The sequence below is a fragment of the Saccostrea echinata genome, unplaced genomic scaffold, assembly GCF_033153115.1.
Source record: "Saccostrea echinata isolate AGI-Se365-2 ecotype Australia unplaced genomic scaffold, CSIRO_AGI_Sech_v1 ptg000025l, whole genome shotgun sequence".
Taxonomy (NCBI): domain Eukaryota; kingdom Metazoa; phylum Mollusca; class Bivalvia; order Ostreida; family Ostreidae; genus Saccostrea; species Saccostrea echinata.
This window is the reverse complement of record NW_026889774.1, coordinates 1,530,260-1,556,266: the sequence shown is the minus strand read 5'-3', so window position 1 is coordinate 1,556,266 and position 26,007 is coordinate 1,530,260. Positions and strand designations below refer to the sequence as shown.

Genomic DNA, 26,007 nt, shown 5'->3' with positions numbered 1-26,007 from the left:
CCCTTTTTCTAGCAGAGATTAGATGGTTTTATTGAGGAAAATAGAGCCATTGCGCCATGGTTACTTCGCTGGCTTAAATGTTCAGAAGTCTGGTTGTTTAATAGGAAATCGGCCAATATTGACACAAACATTTATCACAAAGTACTAAATCCAGTGATAGGGTAACTTTAATCAGAAGTCAATATTTTCTCCCTCATTTGTGACGGAACGAGAGTATATTTATTTAGCATTTTGTGTTATTTTTAGTAACAGAAAAAGCACTCACAAATTCTCTGTCATCTTAATGATCTTACTATTAAGAATTTATAGTTCAAATCAATAACTACTAATGATAAGGTTATTAATAGGAAATTTATTGAATATATATAGCTTGTAAATACGAATTTTGCGCTTCTATGTTTCTATGATAATTATTTGTATGTACATTAAGTATATAAATTTGGGTTTAAATACAACTTGGTCCTGCTCCATGACAGGAAGTTGGGGGACTTTATTCGTATAATTTCTTTGTAATTTTTTTTAAATCTAAGATTTTAATATTTGTATGCTCCATTACAAAACACTGCATTCTAATATCCAGTAACTTTACTGCGTTAGTTATTGACAGTCAAATTCGAATTTGGTTGTGTACAGAAATAAACAATGTACAAGATTTCTGGACTCCAGACACCAGAGAACGGTAAATGACAGGTTGGTCTTTCAACGTATGAAATGATAAAATCTAGCTTACACCAATAGATGGGGATAGATTTGCTGCTTTTACAAAAAGGTTCAGTCCTTCCAAGAACAAGACTTACTTTTCGAGTCAGCGGTAGTAATTGACCAACGAGTTCGCATTGCTCTGAGGTTTGAGGGTATTCAGTTAATGCAATCGGTGGAATCCGGATAAATAATATGTATGTTGCTATAGGTTTGGGTTTGTAAAAAAAAAAAAGCATTAATGGCTGTTTAAAAAGAAATGCTACAAACAAACATTTTTACATAAATCATGAAAATTACAACTAAAGACATTTTTATATAAGTAAAATGAATAAGTTTAGCCACATAATTTTTTAATTTTTCGTTCAAAGTATCGCAGTATAACGTCCAATAAAGTGATAAAAAAGTTACATGTATATAGATTTATAAGGGTGATGGTGAAAAAACATAATTTTGAATATCTTAGAAAGTCTACAATATTTCTTAATATATCTTAATATTTTAGAAATTCGATATGTGCATCGTTTCCAACGAAAGTAGGTTCCAAAAATATATACCATTTAAATACAATTTTTTTATTTTTTATTTTAGCAGCATTTGTTTTTAATGAGCTTAATTTTATTTTCCTGTTTTATGCTGGTCACACAACTTTGATCGTTTCTTCTTTTCAGACGTTACCAGTGAAAACATGCTGGACACGTGTACGTGCACGAAGGTGAATTATCGTATATAATACAGGTAGCTGTATGGTCATAATATTAATTAATTCATCTGAATATTAATTAATTCATCTGAGTTCATACTGAACTGAGACCTCGTATTGATATTGTCTCTTTATCACCTTCTTATTCTTAATTCGGGGTAATTTCGAAGAAAAGCGCATTAGCGATGGTTGATGTGTAGCATTCGTTCTAATTGTACAACCTTTGAGAATCCTTTACTAAGTATTTGAGCCCTTTGTACATGCGTGAAACTGATTTCCCGAGAAATCTTTTGATGTAGCATTATTTCTTGTCAGTTTAAATACAGAACTCATTTTCTGAGAATGGGTTTTTAAATGATTAATGATGTAATTATAAGATTTACAGGTTATATAATTACAAATGTTCATTAATTCTTTGGACATCGCAATAAGCAGGTGATTTTCTAGTCTCTTTGGGATTTTATTACCGTTTCTGTTTCCAGATCAACAAATGTTTCTTCTCTCTAAAATTTCAATACTTCCCTGTATTTATTTGGCATAAGTATAATCTAACATATCATAAAAATTATTATATCTATATGTTTATTAGATTTTCGAGTCTGGCCAATTTTATTTTTTGCTTGTCAAAAACACGCCCTTGAACTGCCCCCCCCCCCCCTTCTGAATTTTCTGGACCGCCACTGCAGATAAACAATAATGGAAAATAAAAAGATACAAGTTCAAGGATGAAAATAATCCCAAATTTATTGCCTACGATGGAGGCCATAAAAATTAGCATAAATGAAGGCATGACCTTCTGTCGCTAAATAGAAGGGCTAGTGACAATGAAAGCAAATCGGGTATTATACATGCAAATCTTCCGCAGATAGTTTTACATTGACAAAGTATGCGTTGTTGTCATAGCTTCGTAAAGAAAGTAAATAAATATTTTTCTAGACAAATATTTTGTCTAATGTGTTTGTAAGATGGTTTTCAGCCGTTCTTTTCTTAAAATCCGGGGGGAAAAAACATATTTTATTAATGATACATTTCTGATTATTTCCTGAATTACATCAAAACACTTGAATCGTGTAACTGTTTGAATTTAAAACTCTCGGCAAAAAGTGAATGAAATTTCACTAAAGGGAAGAACATTAAACACAATTTTCATAGCTGATCATGTTCGGTGAATGAATAATTCACATCGAATTTAGCTACGTGCACATGCATGTATACTAATGTATGGTAACAAGATACTTAAAAAATACACATTTGAGGAGCAGTAACTAATGACCTTCTTGCTTCTCTTGCACCCTTTGAAAAAAGTATGTACACTTATTACTTAAATTAATAGTATGGCCTGTTAATTACACCTTTTGCTTGACCCACTGTATTATATGTATACACGCTTTTAAATGCTTTGTACCTTGTATACCAATTACATGGTTTTGAGAGAATAAATTGAATTGAAATCGGGATTTCCAGCTTGAATGACAATTGGCTTGCATGTCGAACTCAAAGGTATTCCAGAGATTTTGTAAAATTTCATGATTTTGAAGATAATATTCGAACGCCTTGTGTATCAAACTTATTTTAAAGGAAGAGACAGATCATGCCAATTTGAGATTCTCACAATGTACGAGGTATGTGTTACTAGTATGTACAATCTCTAACGCGACTTACATGTACAATTGTATAAAATAGTATATGTGAATAAATTTTACGAAATTAACTAGATATCATTTTTCTGCTAACTTACGGAAGGAGGTTTTCTATATATATTCGACTGTGAAAAAAATGGAAGTCACGATTTATTTGTACTTAAGGTCTAGCTTTGAAATTTATTCTTGGTAAATATTAACCTTGTTGGTTTTTATATATTAAATGGGTATATCTATTGTTCGTTTAACAGTACTAAAAGTTGATATGATAAAAGTGTTGTAATAAATATCATTATGAGAACATCTGTTTCGTTTGCTTACTGCAATAAATAAATCCTTGTTTCCTCCTATATCTTTGCTTTTCTTTTCTTTTTTATGTTTCTAGAATAAGGTATTGTATACTATACAAATCTTGATTTTGAATGTGTCTTCTCTTTTACTGGACGTGGTATTCGAGTACAAAAAAGACACTGGGACATTTTACTATTTCCAACATTTGCTTTGTTACTTGAAATCCAAAGTTTGGATCTTTTATGAAAAACCCATACAAATCTTTCAATTAGTTGAAAAGAGCCACCTTCACGAATCTCACGATTCAGGGCCATGGTACACGTGGACGAGTAGGGGGTTACATTTTTTGAAAATAATTTACTCACACATTATCAAATTAGATGTGGATGAAAATTGTTGTTTAGAGCAGAATTTCTCGTTTTCGCACTTGTATAACCCAAACTTTAAACTGCGATTTAGCGATATTCATACAATGGAATTTCACGAAAATTTCAGTTACATTAATTTCTTAATTTTTGTCAAATTATTTTTTTCATTTGAATGAAAACTATATATTGGACACTTTACACATATGGAAATGGATGATGTCTTTTTTGAAAAAGGAAATATCATGCCGAGTAGTTCTGGCCATAAATAAAGAAAAAAGTTCACAAGTATTTATACAGATCAAATTCCTTCACGACTTGTGCTAAAACCCAGATGTACAATTGTTTTTCTTTTTTTCGAGGTGAAACGTGATTCCCCAGTATTATACCATTTAGTGGTCATTTCAATCACTGGTTACTTGGAGAAATTAACGATTCAGTTTACATAATCGTAAAAATACACATTGCTTTGCAAAGTACCTCCAGTTTTATTCTAAAATTTGATGGAAATCTTGCCTAAAACAAACTCAGTATCGTTACGAGTGGAGAGGTTATAAATATCTTGTTAAGGATTACGAGATGAAAGTAAATATTCCATATAAATCATTAATGACATTGGAACTCTCAAATGATATTGCATTTGAAGAAAGATTTTCATTAGTGTAGGTTTTATTTTCCAATAGGGAGCAATAAAAAGAACATTTTTAAAACAAAATCTTTGATTAAAAGCACTGGCCTGGGGATGTTAACATGAATTTATTTTGACACTACTTATATTACTAATCCTATCACTTGTAAACTATCAGATGTCTGTCACAAGAACTCACATAAACTTGCTTTGAATCATTTAAACGACATATTTCTATCTTTTTATACATGTATAAATAATGTAATAATTTGTTAAACAAATACCCCCCCCCTTTTGTGAAAACGACATTCCCTGCCCCCCCCCCCCAACAGTGTGTAAAAGTCTAAAAAAAAAAAAAAAAAAAAAAAAAGATCCAAAAGGTTATCCTCAATATTTTTGGGATGAATATTGATATATTAAAAGAATCTCGGGTGATTGTCTAAAATAATCAACTGTGGAAACTCTTCGTCCTTTAAATAATTTTGAAAAGACACCGATAAAAACTCGACAATAAGAAACCTTGGTAAATTATTCCGTTCCTGACAAGAAGTCAGATACAACCAGAGAATCTTCTTTTAAACTTTAATGTGGGAAAGTGTCAATCACAGAACTACTTTCCCTATGGTGGTAACGTACATTCAGTATACACGCAATGTTCCAATTACTTCTGATCTTAACCAGGGTCGAGGAAAGTCAAAAATACAACCTCTGCGTGCAAGAAGAAAACAAGGTCCAATTGAAACAGAGAACGGCAATCATACTTCTTTCAAGTAACGATACCAGGGTTTACATTTAATACCAATAAAGCTTTTCAAGATTTTACACTGGATTATTTGTGATTCTAAAGTAATATTGCCGTGTCTTAATATTACATAACATTCATTACCTTACGCGGGTGGTTTGTAACCTGTGGGGGCATGGACTTGGGTACAGTTACTTGCTACAAAAATAAATGAGAATTTTTCTTCATAGCTCACACTTGTTGAAAGTCTGGATTTCGCAAAATTCACAGCACTTTGTCAGAATATGGAAAAAAAATAAAAATAAAATAATGTCTAATCTGCTTTTTTGCTCTTTTATTGAAGCTCAGTGAAGTGTCATCTGAAAGCTATTTACAAGACAAAATACCATCAAGTACTCTAAGGGGAATAACCCATACATTCTACTCATCAAGGTCATATAAAAGTTCTTTTTTTTTTTACGCCCGTAAACAGGTGTCAGAAATACTCATCTACATAAAATATTGTGCTCTACTGTGAAATTTTCGAATAAAATTTGTGCCTTCTTACATCTGCAGAAAGTAATACATAATGAATCCATGAAAATTTAAGACTCAGAGAGAAAAAGACTCAATATTATAACACTTAGTCTAAATGGACAAGAAATACAAAGCACAGGAAAAATACAAAATACAGAACAAAATTTTTACAAACATCAACAACAACTGTGACTAGCTATGACAATAAGTATTACATGTACCGGTATTAATGTAGCAATAGAGGTAAGCTACATTATTTATATGTTCCACTAATTATGGAGATCAAGAATTCTTTTTCTTTCAAGTATAAATATTAAATGTCAGAAACCCATCTCTTATATAAAAAAGAGTACAGTCAAACCTCGTTATCTTGAACTCAATGGAACCAAAGAAAAACTTAAATAAGCGGTTAGGACTTCCAAATCACTTCAACATATTCATGGTATCTGAGATTGTTGTTCAAGATACCAAAGTTCAGCTGTATTTGTAATCTTAAAAATAAAAGTAATGAAATGTTTGTCCATTTCAATTTCATTCATTTTAAATTCCTCAAACATTCCTGTTCTTGCAAGAAAATTCCTAGATGTATGAACACACAACAATGCTGTAAATATGTGTAAAACTAGAAAACTAATGAAACGCTAAGGAGTCTATGTCATGATTTGTTTGAAAAGTAATGAAACGTGAAGTGAATATGACTAGAACGTAAATAAACTATTTATCTGCCATTTATATGGTTACAAACTTTATACATGTACATAGTGTAAATTAGTTGTCTAGTTTTAAAAAGATAAGTGTATACATTACAAAAAAAAAATGTTGAATAAATAAAAATTTGGATTTACTATTTCAAAATATTACGTGTAATAGCAATACTGTACATGGATTTGGGATAAATCAGCAAATTAATTATAAGTCTGAACCTTGAAGCAATTGTACATATACATATATTCCGAGACTTTTAAAACATTTAACTTGCTTAGTTTACACCCCCTCCCCCCAAAAAAAAAAAAACAAACAACAAAGCAACACATTATACAATAAAAGAGACATATATGAAAATATAATTTTACCTGTATATGCCCTTGTTATAAAGGCAAGTCCATTTTTTATTTGCAGATAATATTTAACGCCCTGTAAATAAGCAAAAAAGGCTATTTCTTAAATGTAAAAGCTTGACAATAAATCATTTAAATATACATCAATTCTGTATCACAAAATCTTTATCACAGTAATAAGCAAAAACAAGCCATCACTATTGCACCATCATTGACTAATTCTACCTACATTACCACAACCAAAGAAAATCCAGATCTGCCAGAGATCAACTAACTACCACAAAAAAATTCTATTTTGAGACAAAATTAATTGACAAAAAAAAAAAAAAAAACCTAAAGAGGGGAAAAAGACAAATAATACAAAAGTATACATTTAAAATACTGTAATGAAAAATATTAATAAAAATGTGGAAAAAAAATCTTCAAAGTGTAAAATTATTTGGAACACATTTGTGGCTGAACAAAAGAATCAAGCCATTTACTTGACTTGTTTCAAAACTCGAGATTTCTCATTCTTAAATCTCTTGTACTCCCGGGAAGCAAACCTTTTCTCTGCAGTGGTAACTATATTTTCTTTACAAGGTATGTTCTCTTTGTCATCAGATGCCAGTGGTTTCCTCCTACCAAACATCCCAAACTTTTCCTTCTTTCCTTTGTGCGCCTCAGCCTCTGGCGTATTCCTAGGTTTCAGTACCGCCCTTGAAATCTTGGTGAAGAAATTACTGACAGATGATTTTCTCTCTGGTTTTGGTTTGCACTCCATGTTCCCAACATGCAACTTTTCTGTTGGCATCTTGAGAACTGGACCTTCTTGGACACAACAGATATTTTCTGCGTAATCATACTTTTGCTGCTCCTCATAATACTTCAGATCTTCTAGGTCCACAGATTTTCCATTATTTTCCAGGTTTAGGGACGTTATGTTGCACATGCTCTCTGGCTCAGCAAGTGGAGCGGCTCCTTCCTCATGCATGGACTCTTGGTGCAACAGCTCCTCATACTTCATCCACTTCTCCGTGATCAGAATGGAGTCTGTTAGGTCGCTACGACTACGGCTGTGACTCCGCCTCTTCCCTGTGACCTTCAGTTCCTCCACTCGCTTTGCAATAAGGGGTAGGTCTCCCATTATTTCTGGGGAAGCTTCTTTTGTTGTGATCAGCTCTTGCTCAAACTTTGGCTCATCTGACAGTATGTCAGCTGCTGTAAATAATTTTTTTAAAAATCTATATATTACATGTGCACAACTCTGTATTAATATGCAAACTAATTGTACAATGAATTTTACGAACAAAATTCTTTTCCTAAAAATAATTCACATGTATGTTCAATTATCCATCTACAGTGAAACTTGTCTAATCCGGATGTTGTGTATTACAAAACCTTGTCAAATATGATGTAAACATAAAGTTCATTCCAGTAATTTCAATTGTTTAAAATGTTGCCTAATCTGGAATGTTGTCTAATCCAACTAATTTCTTTGAGACCAGTGGTGGCCGGATTAGACAAGTTTTACTGTAATATATATTGTGTTCAATACATAAAACGTCTGATCTAATCAATATACATGTACTAAGTATCATAAATACCACCAGACCTGAATTTTTTTAAATACATAAATGTAGCAAAAATGAATAAACTGTGACATACCAGAACTGGTCCTGATATTGACATGTTTAAGTGTTGGGGTCAAGAAATCCTCGTCCATGACCTCTGACACTGGTCGTCTGCTGACGGGACTGCCAATGAAGCTGATTTCACTGAACTCCAGAGCTTCGATATCGATGTCAGGGGACACAACCTCTGACTTCACCACAGGATGGAAGTTTCCGTGGTGAAGGTCATCCAAAATCTTTTCTAACACTTTGTGTTTGTCTTCTAGAATAGAGGAACTGGCCCCTGTAAATCACATGAAGAAAACATATTTTTCCCAAGAATGAAAATTTCATTTGAGGTTCTGGCATAATTAACAAGAGGCCCATGGGCCACATCGCTCACCTGAGGCAAAAGCACAAATCAGTTCAGTATTGAAAAGATTACCCGGGGGGGGGGGGGGGGCGGCTTGAATTTTAAACTACCTGATGATGCCTCCATGTCAATATAACAAATGGCTTTGTTGTACTTGAGAAGATTTTAAAAAAATTCTCCCATATATTCCTTTGTAAAAATTTGATCCCCCATTGTGGTTCCTCCCTATCCCAGGGGTCATCATTTGAACTTGAATCTACACTACCTGAGGATGCTTCCATATCAATATGACTAAACATAGCTTTCCTGTTCTTGAGAAGAAATATTTTTTCTGTATGTTCTTATGTAAAACTTTCGATCCCCCAATGGGCCCCACCCAACCCCTGGAGGTCATCATTTGAAAATTTTTTTTATCTACACTACCTGAGGATGCTTCCATATCAAAATGACTAATCATGGTTTGCAGTTCTTCTTCAGAAGATATTTTCCTATATATTTCTATTTAAGACTTTGATCCTCCATTGTGGCCCCATCCTACCCACGGGGGTCATGATTTGAACAAAATAGAATCTACACTACCTGAGGATGCTTCCACATAAATATGATCAATCAGGGCTTTGCTGTTCCTGAGAAGAAGATTTTTAAATTTTTCCTATACATTTCTATGTAAAACTTTGATCCTCCATTGTGGCCCCATCCTACCTCTGGGAGTCATGATCTGAATAAATTTGAATCTACCCTACCTGAGGATGCTTCCATATAAATATGAACAATCTGGGCTTTGCTGTTCCTGAGAAGAAGATTTTTCCTATATATTTCTATGTAAAACTTTGATTCTCCATTGTGGCTCCGCCCTACCCCCGGGGGTCATGGTTTGAACAAACTTGAATCTACACTACCTGAGGATGCTTCCATATAAATATGACTCATCATGGCTTTGCTGTGCTTGAGAAGAAGATTTTTAAAGATTTTTCCTATATATTTCTATGTAAAACTTTGATCCTCCATTGTGGCCACACCCTACCCCCGGGGGTCATGGTTTGAACAAAGTAGAATCTACACTACCTGAGGATGCTTCCATATAAATATGACTCATCGTGGCTTTGCTGTTCTTGAGAAGAAGATTTTTAAAGATTTTCCTATATATTTCTATGTAAAACTTTGATCCTCCATTGTGGCCCCACCCTACCCCCGGGGGTCATGATTTGAAGAAACTTGAATCTACACTACCTAAGGATGCTTCCATATAAATATGACTCATCATGACTTTGTTGTTCCTGAGAAGAAGATTTTTAAAGATTTTTCCTATATATTTCTATGTAAAAATTTGATCCTCCATTGTGGCCCCGCCCTACCCCTGGGGGTCATGATTTGAAGAAACTTGAATCTACACTACCTGAGAATGCTTCCATATAAATATGACTCATCATGACTTTGTTGTTCCTGAGAAGAAGATTTTTAAAGATTTTTCCTATATATTTCTATGTAAAACTTTGATCCTCCATTGTGGCCACACCCTACCCCCGGGGGTCATGGTTTGAACAAAATAGAATCTACACTACCTGAGGATGCTTCCATATAAATATGACTCATCGTGGCTTTGCTGTTCTTGAGAAGAAGATTTTTAAAGATTTTTCCTATATATTTCTTTGTAAAACTTTGATCCTCCATTGTGGCCCCACCCTACCCCTGGGGGTCATGATTTGAAGAAACTTGAATCTACACTACCTAAGGATGCTTTCATATAAATATGACTCATCATGACTTTGTTGTTCCTGAGAAGAAGATTTTTAAAGATTTTTCCTATATATTTCTACGTAAAACTTTGATCCTCCATTGTGGCCCCGCCCTACCCCCGGGGGTCATGGTTTTAATAAACTTGAATCTACACTACCTGAGGATGCTTCCACATAAATATGACTCATCACAACTTTGTTGTTCCTGAGAAGAAGATTTTTAAAGATTTTTCCTATATATTACTACGTAAAACTTTGATCCTCCATTGTGGCCCCGCCCTACCCCCGGGGGTCATGGTTTTAATAAACTTGAATCTACACTACCTGAGGATGCTTCCATATAAATATGACTCATCGTGGCTTTGCTGTTCTTGAGAAGAAGATTTTTAAAGATTTTTCCTATATATTTCTTTGTAAAACTTTGATCCTCCATTGTGGCCCCACCCTACCCCTGGGGGTCATGATTTGAAGAAACTTGAATCTACACTACCTAAGGATGCTTTCATATAAATATGACTCATCATGACTTTGTTGTTCCTGAGAAGAAGATTTTTAAAGATTTTTCCTATATATTTCTACGTAAAACTTTGATCCTCCATTGTGGCCCCGCCCTACCCCCGGGGGTCATGGTTTGAACAAAGTAGAATCTACACTACCTGAGGATGCTTCCACATAAATATGACTCATCACAACTTTGTTGTTCCTGAGAAGAAGATTTTTAAAGATTTTTCCTATATATTACTACGTAAAACTTTGATCCTCCATTGTGGCCCCGCCCTACCCCCGGGGGTCATGGTTTTAATAAACTTGAATCTACACTACCTGAGGATGCTTCCATATAAATATGACTCATCATGACTTTGCTGTTCTTGAGAAGATTTTTAAAAGATTTTTCTTATATATTTCTATGTAAAACTTTGATCCTCCATTGTGGCCACGCCCTACCCCCGGGTGTCATGGTTTGAACAAACTTGAATCTACGCTACCCGAGGATGCTTCCATATAAATATGACTCATCATGGCTTTGCTGTTCTTGAGAAGAAGATTTTTAAAGGTTTTTCCTATATATATCTATGTAAAACTTTGATCCTCCATTGTGGCCCCACCCTACCCCCGGGGGTCATGGTTTGAACAAACTTGAATCTACACTACCTGAGGATGCTTCCATATGAATATGACTCATCATGACTCTGCTGTTCTTAAAAAGATTTTTAAAAGATTTTTCTTATATATTTCTATGTAAAACTTTGATCCTCCATTGTGGCCACGCCCTACCCCCGGGTGTCATGGTTTGAACAAACTTGAATCTACGCTACCCGAGGATGCTTCCATATAAATATGACTCATCATGGCTTTGCTGTTCTTGAGAAGAAGATTTTTAAAGGTTTTTCCCATATATTTCTATGTAAAACTTTGATCCTCCATTGTGGCCCCACCCTAACCCCGGGGGTCATGATTTGAACAAACTTGAATGTACACTACCTGAAGATGCTTCCACATGAGTTTCATCTTTCCTGGCCCTATGGTTCTTGAGAAGAAGATTTTTAAATGATGCATTTATTTTTTCACTAATTCTTAATCATCTCCCCTTGAAAGAAGGCGTGGCCCTTCATTTGAACAAACTTGAATCCCCTTCACCCAAGGATACTTTGTGGCAAGTTTGGTTGAAATTGGCCCAGTGGTTCTTGAGAAGAAGATGAAAATGTGAAAAGTTTACAACAACAACGACAACGCCGACAGACAACGGACAAATTTTGATCAGAAAAGCTCACTTGAGCCTTTGGCTCAGGTGAGCTAAAAACTCTCCCTGCACTGGTGAAGGTTTATAACACAAGTCAAAATTTGGTTTCCTCTACAGCTAATGACATATCACTATGAGTGAAAAATATTTGCTGGGATATTTAATTCTAATAATCAGTCAATTCTCTCAACTTTTCAACACCAAAAGGGCTACCCAACAGAATAAAATCCCTTCTAATGAAAAGATATTAACTAAGATGGTTTTTACAGCTATCAGAATTTTCTACAAATCATCCATCAGTTTATGTAGATCTTTTGTAAGTAACACATATGGAGATTCATTATTCAGGAAACAAATATTGTTAAGTACTAAATATACTGTATATGTATATTTAAGATGTGTATGTTTTATACCTGCATCTCTTCCAAACTCCAAAGCCATAAATCTGTTCTTTACATGGAATTTAATCTGGTCATTTTTTTTCTTAGCAAGTTGACTTTGTTTGTTAAAAGTGGCATTATCCTGTCAAAAGAAGTACACATATAGTATGCAACTTAAATCCACGATTTCAGATGAAAAGTAAAATAAGACATAGTCTTTATATGACAATGTCTAGCATACTATAGAAGAGATCTATTTACTTACATTTTGGCATCGCTTAACTTGTTTACAGAAGCGATGCAAGCACTGAAGTGTGGCTTCTAGGTCAAAACTCTGTTGGTCTTCACAGAAAAAGTTTGCCATTTTCAGGGTCAAGGTTTTCAGCTGATTTGTAGCACTTTGTATGGTTAAAAGCTCTAGCTTCACCTCCTACAAAAATCCGTCAAACCTCAGTATATGGAACTCAAGAGAACTAGCAAAATTCCAGTAGATACAATGTGTTTGAATGTTCAAATCTTAATGTCAAAATTGAAAGTCAAATAATAAACATGAGTGTAGATTCAATGAACCATACCCATTTAGTATGTAATTAATTGTGATAGCCAAGTTCAACTTTACATGTATGTACCCAAATACTTTCTGTAGTGTGAAAATACATGTTGTATTAAATAAATATAACATTGATGACATGCATGTTAAAAAAATGAATGCACTCCAAAGTCAAGCTTTTTGGATGCAATTCTGAAACTTTGAGTTTAATATGCCTACCTCAATAAACATGTGGAACCTTTGTCTCAACTTGATGTTAGCTGTGACCAGGTGGTTCATAAATTTACTCAGCTGTTTATTAAACTTGTTTATCTCATCCTTAATCTCTACCAAAGTTGACCTACAGTATAAGGCAAGAATTTTAAATTTGTACTATTTCACAGATTTTAAAATGCTAACTGTATTAGTAATTGCATTGTACTTTAGCAGAAGTCTTCCTTATATAAATGTCTTTCTTATCACATACAACACAAAATTTCATCCAATCTTACAGTGTGATCTTGTCCAGTTGCCCCATCTCTGGGATGAATTTGAGCATGGAATCATCTTTGTCATGGATGGCCTTAACCAGGTGATGTAATAGGGACTGATTGGGAACCCCCGACTTCACCTCCATCAGTCGCTCAAAACTGGACAGCTTAATACCAGCAGCATCTCCTTGTAAGCATCCCTGTCATATACATGTATAAATACATGTATGCACTTTGTACATTTAGTGAGGTAATTTCAAATACTACCATGATAGACATGTACACATGTAAACATTACAAAAATACTTCATTCTTTACCCATATATACTTTATAAAATATGTATATTTCACTGTACTTTAAAGATTTAATATCACCTGCTGACTTCATATATCTAAAGTACAATTTAAATCAACTCACATAGTTCAGAAAATTCCCAGCACACAACAAGAAGTGTAGAAAGTGCTTGAACTGTTGGTTTTCCAGCACCACTTTACATAGGGCATTGAGAGAGCTCAGTGAGTCCTCGAGTTTCTCCAGACTTGTGGTGGACTCGGCTTTGGTCAGGTGACCCTCTATGAGGACCTGGTAGTCTGGGATATCGGCCAGTAACAACACAAACTGCTCCGGCATTCCCAGCTGTAGTCTCCTTCCTTCATATTTCTGTAGCATTGCTATCTGTATGACCGTTTATAAATTTAAAGTAGAATAAAATTTCTATATCAAACAAATTTCAATGTAAAAGAATGTACCCTATATCAAATTGTTCTTTTAAAAATAAGAACCCTTCCTTAATACACAAACCCCTATTTATTTGTTGCTCTTTCCCAATTTTAAAACAACAGGCTTGTAGGCAACAATGCTCATCTGACATATTCCTAATATGAAAAACAGTTTGTAGAGAAATGTTCTCATTAACAAGTCCCAGAACTATACATGTATGTACAGTAAATCTTATTAAGTTAAAGGCCTTGCTTTTAATATATACATGCATGAATATAATTGTGCTTCAATTTAGGTTGTCAATACACCAGTTGATTCACTTTACACGCTCCAGTCAAAAATATCTGTGAGTTTACCAAATAAAGTGTATCTCAGATCATACCTCATCGGTATGAGGCAGCACCTTCATCAGATATTGTAGTGTAGGCACACTGATCACTTCTGGGTTCCCTTTCTCCAGACTCTCTATCAGTTTTTCGGGACCAATCTCCATTCGACTCAGAAACAAGTTAATGTTCTGTCTGGTTGTTGTATTCAAAAGCACTATCTATACAGGGAAAGTAAAATTAAATTAGCATTTGAAGATTGTACTTTATGAAACAGATTTGAAACTTCTTAAGCTGATTTTTTTTTTTATATACGTGTACGATCATGTGCATATATGTAGCAATTGTAATACATTTGAATCATATGAAGCCATTGAGAATTTTAAAGCTCTGATTCCTTGTCGTTTTGCAATATAATGATCTCATGCATTGATAATCAACATAGAGCCACGCATATAACAAACACAGTTTCTTACTTCATTGACCTCCTCATACTGTTGATCTCCCTGTTGGAACATAGTCTCCAGTTGTCCAAAGTCTGGTGTAATTCCATTGATATCAGCTGACACAACCCACAAACAGTCTTTGTACTTGTCTGGATTGTAGTGAGGAAACAATTGGACAATTTTAGGAAAAAGATGCATCTTTTAAATGAAATGTATACATAGATCTCTCTTTTTTGTCAAAATACTAATACTGATAATATCAATATACATGTACATGTTATATATTTTTTTATCCCATGTTTACCCCTTTATCCTGTGGATATGACTCATTGGATAATTTTTTCATAATCCACAGTTGTGACGTCACAATGGTTTTTGCGTTAGCGCGATGAAGTAAAATAAAGTGGAGTCCTATATAAAACAGTGTAAAACATTGGTTGTGAAGTATTAAACATGGGATAAAAAGAATCTCCCATGATTTGTAGTTGGATATGACTTTTATCCAACTCATTGTGTGTTTTTATCCCCTCGCAAAGGCTCGGGGATAAAAAACACACAACTCGTTGGATAAAAATCATATCCAACTACAAATCATGGGAGATCCTATATTTAACCTAGCCATCTCATATCGTCATAGATAGAAATTTAAATCTGTACCTATGACCTCGTCTGAAATTTTGACCCAAGGGACATTCTTCATTTTCTTGGTGGGTGGTGGGAGGGGTGGTCTTTTGATCCTGTATCTCCTCTGTAGGGCAGACTTATTTGTTGGGGTATTTGTCATATTAGCACCATCGTCAGTGAACGACACATTATCATACTGAGTCTGGTCCATGTAAGCTATCATGTCGACCACATTGTTGAACTTGTTGTACCTAGGATCTCGATTATGGGTCAGTTCTACACCAGTGTCATTCTCATATTTACAGGGGTCCAGGTTTCTCTGGGAGATCTGTCGTATATTGACCCTACTCATCTGAGCACCTCCCATGAGAGGGTCTGGATTTAGAGAATGTGGTCTTGATTGGTAGGACTGAATGTACTGTAATCCTTTGTTAATGTGGTCAGGGAGACTGGCCAGTTCCATGGCTGGAGTTTCTATAGACCCTGGCAGTTGGCTTTGCTCGCAAGCATGGACTGACTGATGTACCAAGTTATCAATCTGTTTCCAAAGCTTAGCACTGAAAAGTTAAATCAATTCTTCAATCTTTATCATTTCCATTTTATCTTTATTGTTTATAATAAAATATAAATGGTTTCAATTAAAAAAAAAAGCTTCAGGGCATAATATTTGGACTGATGTCCACTGGCTTCATGCTTTTGTTAAGCTGTTGAATTTAGTTTTTGGTGATTTATTCAAGGGATGCTCTTCAAATTTTACATGTTGAAAATCAGGGTATTTTAGATAATCATTGGCATTGACCTTTGACCTTAACATATGTAGTTAAAGCTTATGAAAATCATCTAGCCAAATATTATATAAGTAAGCCAAAGTCTTATATCAAATACACATAACAATGGATTTTACTCAACTTGCATTTAGTATGAGCAGTTTGCCACAGTTCTCATTAATACATTTATTCATCAAGGTGAGCTCTGTAAACTAGCTTTACTTACCTGTATTTTCCACTGTTACTACTTTAAATTTTTATTAATCCATACAGCCAGTAGCAGTTTTTTTTTTTCAAAATTAAGTTTGGGTAAATCTTTATTCTACAAGTTAAACCAGTTCATAACATGCATAAATGTACTACATGTACCTGTTTTTACTGTAAATGTGTTCAATGGCCAACAAATCTTGCAAAATATTCAGGAAAGATACCATTTTAGGAGTTCCAAATATCTATCAGAAAGTAGAAAAACAAGATTTTTTAACTTTCATTTCCACAAAGAGGCTTATCATTTTAGAAGTGAACATAAAGCTCAGCATGACTTTTAACTGGAAAAGTTACATGTAACAATCAAATCATTGTGTGGAGTAATGATAAATCAATGTATAGGAATGTTACCTTGCACTGTATGAGTTCTACCAGATCCTCTGGACTGTTGAAATCCACTTCATTTTGATCATTTAACACTTCCTCATCTTCGTGCTTCTTCTCATGGAAGATCTGAAAATTTGGCATAAAAAGTTTGTATAGCCTACATTATTTTATACCTCAAACTTACTCTAATGCTTTTATGAAAACATGGACATTTCCTTTATCATTCTCGTAAAAATTCTTACCTGTAACTGAAGATGAAGGTCATTGTCTACTTCCTCTTTGCGCAGAAAATTCAACACGTCCAACAAGTTTAGTCCTAAAAAAACAACAACATATCAATACATTCTCATAAAGAACAGCTTAAGTCCTGTGCATAAAAACAACAACAAAAAGATGTGATCTCTGAATTCTCTACAACAAAAAGATGTGTCTCTGAATTCTCTTACCAATAAACTCGTTTCTGATCCTGTTTCTCTCCTGACGATCTGATGTACAGTTGATGATACAATTGATAAATGTCAGAATGGCTGTCTTATGAGGGACAGTCTCTGCTGCCTTCAGTTCATTGACAACAGCACTGAATCTGTAGGTCTGGTCTGTCTCTTTCTATAAGACACAAGTAAATTTGTAAAAGAGTAATGGATATATGTAACAACAAGAGATGTTTGTGAATCACTTAACTCCCCCCCCCCCCCCCCCCCCCCACCAAATAATTGGAATTTTTCCAAGTCCAAGGGGCATAACTCTGTCAAAAATTGCTCAATCATACCCAAAACAGAACTTGACCTAGATATTTATGATAAATCTGTATACCAAATTTCATTTCAGTATGTGCAACCTCTGCAAAGAAAATGAATGGAACTGCAAATAATTTGAATTTTTCAAAGTCCAAGGGGCATAACTCTGTCAAAAATTGTTCGATCGTACCCAAAACAGAACTTAATCTTTATATTCTTATGATAAATCTGTATACCAAATTTCATTTCAGTATTTGCAACCTCTGCGAAGAAAATGAACGGAAACTATTAGTGGACCAACAGACAGACCGACCGACTGACAGACAGCAGCAAAGCATTTGCCCTCCCTTCTTCAAAGGGGGCATAAAAATGTCATAGACATAATAGTAGTGCAAATTCAATAACTACACTGAATTGCAGAATCATTGAATCAAATGTAACCAAATAACATGTAACCACTTATTCATGTGTACATGTAACTACTGAATCACATGTAATAACTGATTCACACATACATGTAACCACAGATATCCTGTATTCAATGAAATACATGTAACCACTGAATCACATGCAACCATTGATTTACACATACATATAACCACTCAATTGCATGTAACAACTGATTCACATGTACATATAATCACTGAATCACATGCAACCACTGATTCACATGTACATGTAACCACTGAATCATATATATTCAATGAATCACCTGTAACCACTGATTCACAAGTAACCACTGATTCACATGTAACCACTGATTCACATGTTACAACTGATTCACATGTACATGTAACCACTGAATCACATGTAACCACTGATTCACATGTACATGTGACCACTGAATCACATGTAACAACTGATTCACATGTACATGTAACCACTGAATCACATGTAACCACTGATTCACATGTAAACATGATCTATGCTGTACTTACTTTCAGTGTTTCCAGAGCATTCATGACACTCCTGTATCCCATTTTATTATATGAACACAACGCAGACAGAATCTCATACACTTGCTTCTTTGGATGGGTATTGTTCATGTTCAGAGCTGCTTAAAACCAGAAAAACAACTTACATTTACATGTATATTATTTTCTGTTTCATGTACACACTATGTTTAACTTTTGATTCTGAAAAGTAGTCAAACTCTGATTCTGTAGTCAATCTCCACAAATTATTTATTTTTTTACTTAAATGTCCTTGTTTCGATTTCTTTGTTATAAATTCTAATTTGACAACATATTATACACAAAATGATAAAAGAGATATAAAATACTAATAGAAAACAAACCCAGGATAAGTTTGGCAGTATAATATTCATGCCTGACCATGAAATCCAAGCCCACATTGGTATTGAGAATGGCCCTGATACAGGACACACAATCCAGCTGAAGAATAGCATCTGAGAAACTGGTGAAGCCCCTCCCCGTCATTTCACACAAGGAATTCAGCATAATGTCCAGGCCATCTCGCTCTAGGTATTCACGTAGCCATGCCTCAGTGGTATTCTCCAATCTTAGTCTCAATGCATAAAACATCTATGAAAAAAAAAAATTCTGTTCATTGAAACAATTTTAACTACTCTAAATTATATTCTAAAAAACTTATATTCTGAATGTGGCATTTATTCAGTGATTTTCATTGAAAATAAGTTCTGACATAATACATTCCACATAAGAGTAAAAACAACTTACAACTTAATTTTAAATCTAGAAATTGAAGTTCAAACATCAACAACCAAGCTGAAGAAAAAAAGATCACTGGGTATATTTAGTACAGACCTGTTTACCCATACCGTTGTCTCTCAGTATTATTTATTAGATTTGTCAGTGAGATTTGGCATTTGCCAGTAAGATTTCACTTTCCATCGATTTTACATATATTACTAAGAGATCAACTACATTTCTGATTACCAAAACATGGGTTAACAACAAAGAAAAGCATCATACCTTGCTTTCTTTTGTTTTTTTTGGTCATTTTTTAAACCACCCGACATCACTGAAGTGTTTGAAATCTTCCTCATTTTTGATTAAAAAGCGTCAAACTGAGACAGATCATTACGAAAACTGTTAAAATCCAAACGCACGGATTTCTTATTTCCGTATTTTTATCAAAGCAAAACATGAGACGTATTTTGGACTCAAAATCCGTACAAAATACGGCGAAATCGTAAGAGTAAACAGGTCTGTTAGTATGTACTTTAGTTGTCTTGTTACCTTGACGGATGGAGAGCTGTTGGATAATGTAATACATTTCTCTGGTGAAGCATTCTTCATCTGTATCTCCAGTTCAGACATAACAGAGTCTCTGTGTTCCTCCATAGTCAAAGCCATTGTCCCGCTTCTGTGATCTCTCAAATCAAAGCGTTACCTTATAAGGTTATTAAGCAAACAAATCCACATTTCCATCAACTGAAAAAAAGAAGTGATAACAGTTAAATGTGACTGCAGTCATACATTTACTAAACTACCTAAAAATAGATTGCTTGCAATAATAACAGTATAAAGCCTAAAATACAAAAATATAAAATAAAAAAATACATAATATGTAACTTTACAAAAGCAGTAGTTCGACAATATACAAGCAGACTAGCTCAACATTAAGATCATCAAAAACGATATATCAACAACACTGTTCAAAATTTTAACCGGACTTCTCTAGTCTTGACAAACTGAAAATTTACATAGTTAAATACTATGTTCACTGGGCACCTGAAATTAGTTATACCTACCTACAGTTCTAATAATAAGTGTGGATTGCCTAAATTGGCATTATTGACACTGGTCAGCTAGAGAACATGCTGTCAGGGCCTAGATTTACCTGTTCTGTCTCACCTGTCCAATTAGATTCACCCCAGGGTAGCAAACAGGTGCATAATCATGATGTAACTGTTTTGGCCCTTTAAATAAACTAGCTAAACAATGTGTCAGTACTGGTCACCTATATCTTTTAGATCAAAACACAAATGGATGTGGCTAGGACAAATGTAGACACATGTACCTTGGTACTTTAAATGACAATTATGTGTTATAATTACAGCATTCATTTTTCAGAGTAAAATCTTTAAAACAAACATCGGTAAATGTAAATGATATTTTTCACACACATTACCTGAATATTTGCATTTCAGTTGACACAAATTACTCATCATGGCTTAGGATAATAAAGTGGTTTTCATAAGAATTGTCACTGAGAATAATGTGTCCAAGATAAATCTGGGCCAATATCATAAAAACCAGCTTTTACTGCTCTTGCTCATAGAAAATAATTAGGTTTATTTCACCCTTGATAAGATATTAATATAAAGAGAGACCTTCTACGCACATACAACTCCATTTGATTTAGAGTTATATACCAAGTGTTACTGTTGGGCCTGTACTATGGAGTAAAAAAACCCAACAAATTATTACAAGAACAAGTGCCTGTGGTGCATCTTTAGGCGAACCATTTTTTTTCTACTCCATTTTGTCACGTCGATTTGTATCCTGTCGTTTTCCATATTACAGATGAATATTGAACATATGAGCTTCAAAATATCCACGCTATTAACACAATTAATCTGGGACCTCTATCAGCTGTTTTATACTGATATAAACCCCATTAGTACACCGTCCTTAATTAATCATTAATAACAGATCACTTTCAAAATTCACTAATCGTTTAAGCACGTTGAGTTCAGAGTAAACTAATACTTATGAAAAAAAGAAGCATTTTCACATTAATAAGCACTGTTACCTTAGAGATCAGGGGACCACCATGATCATACACTGTGATCTTTGCAATGAGCGAATGACTCACTCTTTGAAAACCGCGGGTAATTCTTTCTACAACCGGTTGTCGTAAAACTCGAACAGGCTCTTTTTTTTTTATTCAATAGCATAATTTCTAGAATAAATAAATGTAAATTAGATAAGTAAAAACACAACGATCACGTACAAACTATACATGTGAAGGAATTTTTAATCAGGTAGGCCTTATACAAAATTTGAGTCCAGGTGTTTTTTTACGACAATAAATCTTGGGGCTCTGCCCTGGGTCACTGTGGGTCAGTTGGGAGCTGGGTTGGGTATGACAGGAGAGTGTGAATATAGTCATGGTGAGGATTTTTACACGATTATTTTGCGCGAGACATCGGAACAGCCGTGGATCCAAATACTTATAACCTTTTGCCAATTTAAAAGTGTATTTTTATCCCTGTTAATAAAGGGGGCATATTCATGATATTGGTTTGCACCGTCGGTATGGCGGTGTACATATTTTGAGAACCCTTTCCTTGGTGCACTGGTACCTTCCTAGGTATTCCTTGTTGATTTTGAGTTCAAAATGTCAAAGCTCAAAGAACTCTGGTACCCCTTAAGGAATAGATGACCTTTATTAATATCAAGGTCAAATTTCAAGGACAAACTTCTCTTCGTAGAAAGACTAGTGTCTTAAGAACCCTCTCTACACTGCACACTAAAGAGTTCTGATTCTATGGTATTTTTCTGCAGTTAGAGTGATCTGCCCTTAGATCTCAATTCCAATAAATTGAAATTTATAGTACATTGCTCAATTTGTAATCAATACAAGTATTCTTAACATTTTAAAAAGCCAAGGTAAATTAATTGAACACGTTATTTACATGTATTTCTTCGTGGAAGTAAACAACTGTGATTTCTGTTCACTGATACTGTGTTGTGTTTGAACATTTTTCCCGGGGGTAAATGCCACGTACCATATACTAAAAATTAAATAGATAAGCTCAATATTTACACCTTTATTCAATATAATTTTCTTGATGTCCAAAAAACATTTTGCACTGGTGTAGAGAGGGTCCTTAAGAACCATTTGATTGAAAGACATCAAACTTTGCACACTGATACCACCTAAGAAATAGATGACCCTAAAGATAAAGGTCAAGGGCAACTTTTCTTCATGGGAATGTAGATCTATCTATCAGTCTTAAGAACCCTTTGAATGACAGACATCAAACTTGCTACACTGGCACTCTCTAAGAAATATTGATATCAAGTACTCAGAATAAAAGAAAACATTTTGATCCTATGGGGGCATATGTTTCTAAAAAAAAATCTTGATTACAGAGCTCCACAATTTAATCTGGCTATTTCAACACAAATGTGCATTTTGTTGGTGTTGAAAAAGACAAAATACAGTCAAACCTCATTATTTCAAATCCGATGGGAAATTATTTCTTGGCACAACTTCAAAATATCCAATGATATGAGATACTGAGGACTGTAATTTTTTCTAGTGATGTGAGCACAAACTGCATCAATTACTTAAGGGAATCGTGTAGCTTAACATCTGTATAACTATATATCAAAAAGCATGTGATGAAAAATCAAAAAGGAGACTTGTTTATTGAGTGTTCATACTCTGTGAACAAGGTCCTAGGTTAAGGTTTTTGGAGCAGTTTTCTTTTCAAGTACTTCTATGGCCTACATTAGTCAGAGATGCATGGAGGATGCTTCTAGTGTGTTTCATTGTACCAGTCAAGGTTTCAAATGCTGCAATTTCAGCTAAAGAATGACCAGGTTAATGTTTTTGGAGCAGGTTAAAGTTTTTGGAGCAGGTCTCATTTCCAAGTAACTATAAGCCCTATATTGACCAAACTTACATGGATTATACGTCCAAGGATGCACACTACTGAACTTGCTTCGGATGCTGGATCTGACCTACATTTTCCAGATGAGTGATTAGGTTAAAGTTTTTGGAGTAGATCTCATTTCCAAGTAACTATAAGCCCTGTATTGACTAAACTTGCATGGATGATACATCTAAGGATTCACACTACTGAACTTGCTTCGGATGCTGGATCTGACCTACATTTTCCAAATGAGTGATTAGGTTAAAGTTTTTGGAGTAGATCTCATTTCCAAGTAACTATAAGCCCTGTATTGACTAAATTTGCATGGATGATACATCTAAGGATGCACACAACTGAACTTGCTTCGGATGCTGGATCTGACCTACATTTTCCAGATGAGTGATTAGGTTTAAGTTTTTGGAGTAGATCTCATTTCCAAGTAACTATAAGCCCTGTATTGACTAAACTTGCATGGATGATACATCTAAGGATGCACACTACTGGACTTGCTTCGGTTGCAGATCTGACCTACATTTTCTGGATGAGTAACCAGGTTAAATTTTTTGGAGCAGATCTCATTTCCAAGTAACTATAAGGCCTATCTGAACCAAACTTGCATGGATGATGCATCAAGGGATGAACAATCTCAAACTTGCTTCGGATGCTGGATTTGACTTACATTTTCTGGATGAGTGACTAGTTTTAAGTTTTCAGATAAGTCTATTCCCAAGTAACTGCAAGTCCTATCAGACCAAAATTGCGTAAATGTTGCATCTAGGGATGCACACTCCTAGATTATTAGTTTAGTGTGGTACTTTGCTTTACTTAAAGACAACATTCGTTGAGGTGAGCTCTGTAATCTCTGATTACCTATGTTTTTAAAAATATGATTGCTTTCAAACAAAAAAAAAATCAACTCCTTGTAAATTTATAATCATTGACATGCTGATCATGTATAGAAACAAATAGGTAAGCATGAATATTGTTTCAGTTTGAAATAGAAAATATATTTGAAACAGAAAATATATTTGACTGGCTTTGTCTGTCTGATGTGCACGAGATACAGTGTCTTTTGTATGATAAAGACATGCCGCTGAGACCCAATCTAATTAAAATTAGACTTGTATTTTCGCTCTTCTACGATACGCTTCGATACAAGCGTATCGTAGAGGAGCGAAAATACAAGTCTAATTTTAATTAGATTGGCTGAGACCCAATCTAAATTTTTTATGATTGTAAGAAAGATCACTCAATTTTGTGAAAATGGATTTTTAAAATATCAGTGTGAGGATTTATTGCCCTTTCTAAGCACATGTAATATTTAGATGTCTGATGTGATTATTTACTTATGCATGACTCTTTGTTAATAAAGACTCATTTTATATAAACCTTTACAGGACTTTGTAACCCTTGCAACCAGGTCCGGTAAAAGGACCCTGTCCCATTGATTGAATATTTGCTCTTTTCCCCAAAAAATTTAGGTAAATTTCCCAAATTACAGAAAGAATGAATTTTTCAGCGCTTTTTATATTAAAAAAATTTGAGTTTTGAGGTCTTAAGGATTTATAAAGATATGAATCGGGAATATTTAAGTCTTCAATATAAGTCTTTATTCAGGAGTAAAACTTAGCATATATGTAAGACATCAGCATATCAAAATTTGTGGCTTAACTTGGGAATTAAGTTTTAACACAGACATCATGCTAATGACATTGTGGTGACATTTTAAAAAAGAATGAAATTTTTGATTAATAATATCAAAATTATTGGAATTGATCAAGGAGATCCTGTTTATGGCACACTTCCATTTTGATCACATGCTTTAATTTATACATATAAAAAAATAAGTACAGTCTGTATTGTTTAATAATGTCATTCAACTACTTCAGAAAAAATGTCCTTTCAAGGGGAGACTACTCCAAAGATAAATAATCCTGTCAAGGAATACATAATGAATTTGATGACACTTATTAAGATTACATCACTGCATTCTTTTGTGCGTAGGAAAGTAACACCATTTTCATGATTTTAGTAAATGTTTGAATAGATTAATTTCTGCCTGGATCTTGTGGTTATTTATATGCATGCTCTTCACCCTCAGAAAATGGACTATATAATCTCTCCCATTATAAATATAAAGAAGGCTCTTCAGATCAGTGGTTAGGCAGGCAAGGCTGTACAAACATGCATTGTTGAAATAATCTTTGATCACTCAAAAACATGCAGTGCCATTATATTTAATGTGCTTCATATCTGATTGATTAATTGCATAAAATCCTATAATACCCTCAACCATTCTCTTTTTCAACATTCAGCAAAAATCAATCAACCACTTAAAATTGTCTACCATCTAATTACGACAAATAAAATGGATGATGTAATTTGAGTATAGTTTTGTTAATGTCATTTCTGAATTACAGGTTAGGCGATAATTTTCATACTGCAATTCAGGTGGTTCTATAAAGTGGTGGGTATCTGTTTTCAGGATAAGAATTGTACATCTGGGCTGATGATAGATTATCAAGAATATTAATTTTCTTGTGTTTTGTAAACTTTGTTCAGGTATTTTGTTCAAATTCCATTTATGATACTCAAGATTGCTTAACTGAATTGCTCAAATCTGAACATTGCATATAATTTAGTGCCATGTAGCTATTTTTTTAACACAGTGTTAGGATGATTTTCAAATTCAATTCAATTTATTGCTCAAGCCAT

At 34.2% G+C, this 26,007-nt stretch overlaps 1 protein-coding gene across 2 annotated transcripts; it reads right to left on the bottom strand.

The window, feature by feature from the left end:
- Window positions 1-6,595: 6,595 nt before the first annotated feature.
- On the bottom strand, window positions 6,596-20,093 carry LOC133191858 (inverted formin-2-like). 2 transcript variants are annotated; one of them, XM_061327592.1, is made up of 17 exons: window positions 19,922-20,093; window positions 18,997-19,243; window positions 18,638-18,756; window positions 17,409-17,568; window positions 17,205-17,278; window positions 16,987-17,088; window positions 16,738-16,820; window positions 15,635-16,158; window positions 15,008-15,126; window positions 14,588-14,752; window positions 13,903-14,160; window positions 13,506-13,684; window positions 13,234-13,354; window positions 12,730-12,894; window positions 12,498-12,606; window positions 8,290-8,538; window positions 6,596-7,842 (listed from the first exon to the last, which is right to left on the bottom strand). In XM_061327592.1, the coding sequence occupies exons 1-17, from the start codon at window positions 20,036-20,038 to the stop codon at window positions 7,121-7,123; spliced, it is 3,513 nt and encodes a 1,170-aa protein (XP_061183576.1). In that variant the 5' UTR covers window positions 20,039-20,093; the 3' UTR covers window positions 6,596-7,120. The 2 variants fall into 2 exon arrangements, with proteins under 2 accessions (XP_061183576.1, XP_061183577.1); XM_061327593.1 differs by having other exon boundaries at window positions 18,638-18,753.
- Window positions 20,094-26,007: the final 5,914 nt, after the last annotated feature.

Bases quoted from the DNA above. Each gene is read 5' to 3' on its own strand.
- LOC133191858 (XM_061327592.1), bottom strand. From the start codon at position 20,038: ATGGCTTTGACTATGGAGGAACACAGAGACTCTGTTATGTCTGAACTG. The intron at 16,159-16,737 runs GTACATGTAGTA...TTAACTTTTCAG, and splicing joins CACATTTACAGTAAAAACAG to TGCTAAGCTTTGGAAACAGA. The intron at 13,685-13,902 runs GTGAGTTGATTT...TGTATATGACAG, and splicing joins CTGGGAATTTTCTGAACTAT to GGATGCTTACAAGGAGATGC.